We start from the raw sequence: 4404 nt of genomic DNA, 5'->3' as shown, positions 1-4404 counted from the left end.
ATATATAGGGTGGCCCAAAAGTAGGTTTACAGTTATCCTGTAGGCACTTTAAATTTCTTTTAAAACGAATGTCTTTTAAAACATTTTGTTACACTTAAATTTCTATCTTACAATTAAGTAAATTGGCATAGAATTATGGTTTCATATCTTTTTATAATTAAGATCTAAACTGTTAATATATGAATGTGAAAGAGATAGTTGAATAACTGTAAACCTACTTTTCAGCCTCTTTCCAAGCGAGGTAATATTTCTCCCCAACCAGACATTTTCTTGCAAAATATTGAAAAATGGATGACACTTCTTGTCTTACAGTGACTCATTTACAACTGCCATGCTATATCACATACGTGTGTGTGCATGCTTATATATGTGTGGGTGTATGTATGTGTCCTCAATATTTAAGATCCGTTTTCTATGCTGGCATGTGTTGGACTGTTTGACAGGTACTGGCAAGTTAGAAGACTGCACCAAGTACTGCTGTCTGCTTTGGCATGGTTTCTAAAGCTGGGTGCCCTTCCTAATGCCAACCACTTTACAGAATGTACCCGGGTGCTTTTTATGTGGCACCAGCATCAGTGAAGTCAATAACTTGCCAGACATGACCTCTCAGCTGAAGTGGGAGTAGTATTGAGAAACAGAAAAAAGAGTCTTGCAGTGGGAATGGAGAGAGAGAGAGAGAGAAGAGAGGGAGAAAGAAAGATGGTGAAGATGTAATAGAGAGTGGGAGAGCATCCACCCGAGTTACAGGGAGGTGTATATTATGCAGTGGACAAAGTATCAAAGAGGGTGGGTTCATAATATATATCTATGTATGTAGACACACATTTTAAGTGTTAAGGAGACTGGGGCAAACACAAACCTTTCTTGTTCCTTCTCCGCTTCTGTACGCCTCCTTTCCAGGAGATCCCCATAAAACTTGGACTGGTCCTTCTTCTGAGCCTAAACATAGCAAAACAGTGAAAACTCATCAGTAAAGAAACACAAAAAGGAAAGAAAAAAAGAAAGACACACATACAGAGACATTGGTCAAGCACATCAACACCTGATCATCATCATCGTTTTAACATCTACTTTTCTATGCTTGCATGAGTCAGACAGAATTTGCTGAGGTAGAATTTTCTACAGGTGAATGTCAACCTTCACCCGTTTCCAAGTAAGGTAATTTCCCCAAAGCCAGATGATGTTTTCACAGAAGACTGAACATCAGCATCACTTGAATGACAGTGATGCTTAACAACTGTCACATGATGCCAACACACACACACACACACACACACACACACACACACACACACACACACACACATACATACATGATAGCAGTTCTTCATGTCTTAAAATAAAGAAGGACAGCAAAACCTGCATGCAGAGTTGAGGCTGCAACTAACCGTACCATCCGGTCCCTGTTGTTTGCATCTTGTCTCCATTGCTGCAGGGTTTTCCTTCGTGTCTGCATTTAGTACTTTTTAAAGTGAGAATCAGACCACACAATCTGATCCCACTCTTTAGGCTTAGAGGTCTGGTCGCAAGCGGCTCAGTGAGCTAAGATAGCTGCAGTGACTGACCAGCTGTAGGTTTTACATTGTAGTCACTTTCTCCAGGGCTAGAAAGTTCCACCCAGCCTGAAGTTGCCAGAAGGGTGTCAAAGAGGGCACCAGACTTCCTAAAGGACTTCACTCCTTGATATCCTATCAAGGTTGACTCCCCTAGCCTTTCCCCTGTCCTAAGGCACTCACAAGGCACCGAGGGTTTGTACTTTGAGTTTGTTCCATAACTGGGACCCTGACAGGAGCTACCACTCTGAATCAGAGTGGTCTTGGAAACAAAAGTGACTCAAAACACTTGAACTCCCAAACTGGGTTCCCACTAACAGATGCAGTTTAAAGCACAACATATAAAGGGGTGTGGGGGGGGGGGGGGTGTATTACTGCAAAATAGCCAAATTCAAAAACTAAAAAAACAGAAACCAAAATAAATGAGTGGCAAAACCTTGAGATCAATTCCGGCTACATGGCCCCTGCCAAAGAACTGCACTGCATGCCTGTCCTTGTAGATGGGGTTGTAATCCTGGGACGTGTCATCTCCTGCATCCCAGTCAAACACAAACTTTCTGTCGTTGAGACGTCGAACTCGGCGCCGTTTCTTAATAATTCCAAGGTATCGCTCCTGCAAACACACAACAAATAAAATAAGCAAATGAACTGATAAACATTTAGGGTAAAAAAATCAGAAATCCAAGGAAATTAGAGGAAGATCTATCAGTAATAATTAATCTACAATTCAATTCCCATGAATTAGGAATTCTGGGTATTTTTGCCCTTCAGATCACTGTTGCCAAACCAGGTTCAATACCCAGTCCGGCATGCCTAATCATCAGCACCGAAACATTTGCATTCACTCATTTCATTCCACCTTCTTCCTATGACTGAACTACAAAAAAAAAAAAAAAAAAAAATGTCAATCAAACCCCACCATTCTACAGACTCAAAATGGCATAAAACTGAAGATTCCCCACAATAAGCTGCATCAAGGAATAAATATAAGAAAGATGACTGGGTTTTGTGGGTATTTACCGAACCTTCTTATTCTGACTCACCTTAATAGCCTCCACTTCTTTCTCTTTGTCCTTCATGTCCAGCAGTTTATTGCGGTCTTCTTCTTCTTTGTCCTTGCGTTCTCGCCGTTTGTTGTCCTTGTCATATTTCTCACGGCCTACAAAGAAAATATTTCAACTTTATGACATCTGATACGCTATGATATTTGATATCTTCATGCTATCCGATATATTATATCTGATACACTATGATATTTGATATCTTCATGATATCCGATATATTACATAAACTCCAGATTAAAATTGACAATGTTAGTTACTAAATCTTTCCAAAATTCATCATCATCATCACCATTTGATGTCTGTTGTCCATGCTGGCATGGGTTGGACAGTGTGACCATGGGTGCTTTTACATGGCACCTCATAGGTGCTTTGCATGGCACCTCACAGACACTTTTACATGATGCCTACATGATGCCACACAGACACTTTTATGTGACACCCACCGGGTGCTTAAAATCAATCAGTACATAATCCAAATACTACACCCATCTCAGTTGAGGGGTCTTGTCTTGCAGGACAATTGGTGGCACAACTAGTGTCAGTGCCACATAAAAAGTGCCAAGTGCACTCTTTGTGAAATGGCTGGTGTTAGAAATGGCATCCAGTCATATAAACAGAGAGTGGAGCTTAGCACAGTCCTCTGGCTGGTCAGCTCCCATACAACCCATACCAGCATGGAAAACAGATGTTAAACTATGATGATGATGATGGTAAACAGTATTTCATTAGGCAGTCAGGAAAGGTTAACTAAGGTTAGAGTACTTAATAGGAAAGAAGCAGCTTCAACATTGCAAATGGGAAAAGTAAACCACACGTGAGCCAATTGCAAAGCTAAATGTAGCAACACTCTGAGTAGTAAAATGACAAGGGGAGGGGGTGAAGGTGGAGAAAGGCAACTTAAAAAAATCATAAAACTCACTCACCATTATCGAGATCTTTTTCTGAAAATACACGGCTAAATGCTGCAGGCAGTTTCCCAAATGACTTTTTGTGACCTGATACAAGAAAAAGAAACAAAATCCTTATGCTTGCCTGAGCTGGCAGAATCAATAATGTCTTCAAATTGCTTTGCAGTATTTCTTCCAATTCTTTTATATTCTAGAAGCAGTTACAATTAATGGTAGAAACAATTATGATTACTGAGTGAGAGAGCAGTGCATGCCATCAAAATGACGCTGGAGTACAAATAAACGAAACCCTATAGAATACCCATCATGACTACCCGTCTGATAAGGGTACACCAGGCACATGCATCACAACCATATGTGTGCGACATGGTGATTTCATATCAAGATAAATAGTGCATGACCTTGCAGGTGGGGGTCCAGTTAAAATTTTCTTCAGGTCAAGTAATCTATCTAACTCAAATAGTCCCTGAATAAGGGTTGTTTAAGGATGTTGAATAAAACACCCATATTTCTAGAGATGAATTATCCAAACCCCAAAGAATTCCCCTCAACACATGGCTATGATGCTCCCCCACTACTTCTGTTCGTGATCAAAGACGCACAGTGTCAGCCATCAAGGGACATGCTGTAGGTTACAGCTGTGAACTCACTTTATTTGCCGGGTCTTCTCAGTCACAGCATACCTCCAGAGGTCTCGGTCTCTTGCCATTGCCTCTGTGAGGCCCAACATTCAAAGGTCATGCTTGACCACCTCATCCCATGCCTTCCTGGGTCTCCCTCTACCCTGGATTCCTTCAACTGTTTGGGAGAAGAAAAGTTTGGAATATAAAAAAAAAAAATCCTTGATTACCTGAATCACCTCGAGCATGCCTCAAGAAT

At 40.9% G+C, this 4404-nt stretch overlaps 1 protein-coding gene across 1 annotated transcript in view; it reads right to left on the bottom strand.

The window, feature by feature from the left end:
• The window catches only part of LOC106868731 (probable ATP-dependent RNA helicase DDX23), an 18363-nt gene that overhangs the window by 6868 nt on the left and 7091 nt on the right, over positions 1-4404 (bottom strand). The window contains exons 4-8 of the mRNA XM_014914128.2: positions 4376-4397; positions 3541-3612; positions 2597-2712; positions 1990-2166; positions 860-939 (exon numbers count right to left, since the gene is read on the bottom strand). Of these exons, the coding sequence (XP_014769614.1) occupies positions 860-939; positions 1990-2166; positions 2597-2712; positions 3541-3612; positions 4376-4397 (467 nt within the window). The remainder of the gene's footprint in view (positions 1-859; positions 940-1989; positions 2167-2596; positions 2713-3540; positions 3613-4375; positions 4398-4404) is intronic.

The sequence above is a fragment of the Octopus bimaculoides genome, chromosome 9 (genome assembly GCF_001194135.2).
Source record: "Octopus bimaculoides isolate UCB-OBI-ISO-001 chromosome 9, ASM119413v2, whole genome shotgun sequence".
In the NCBI taxonomy this organism is placed as follows: Eukaryota; Metazoa; Mollusca; class Cephalopoda; order Octopoda; family Octopodidae; genus Octopus; species Octopus bimaculoides.
Note: the sequence above shows the minus strand (reverse complement) of the source record. Positions and strands in the feature narration are given on the sequence as shown.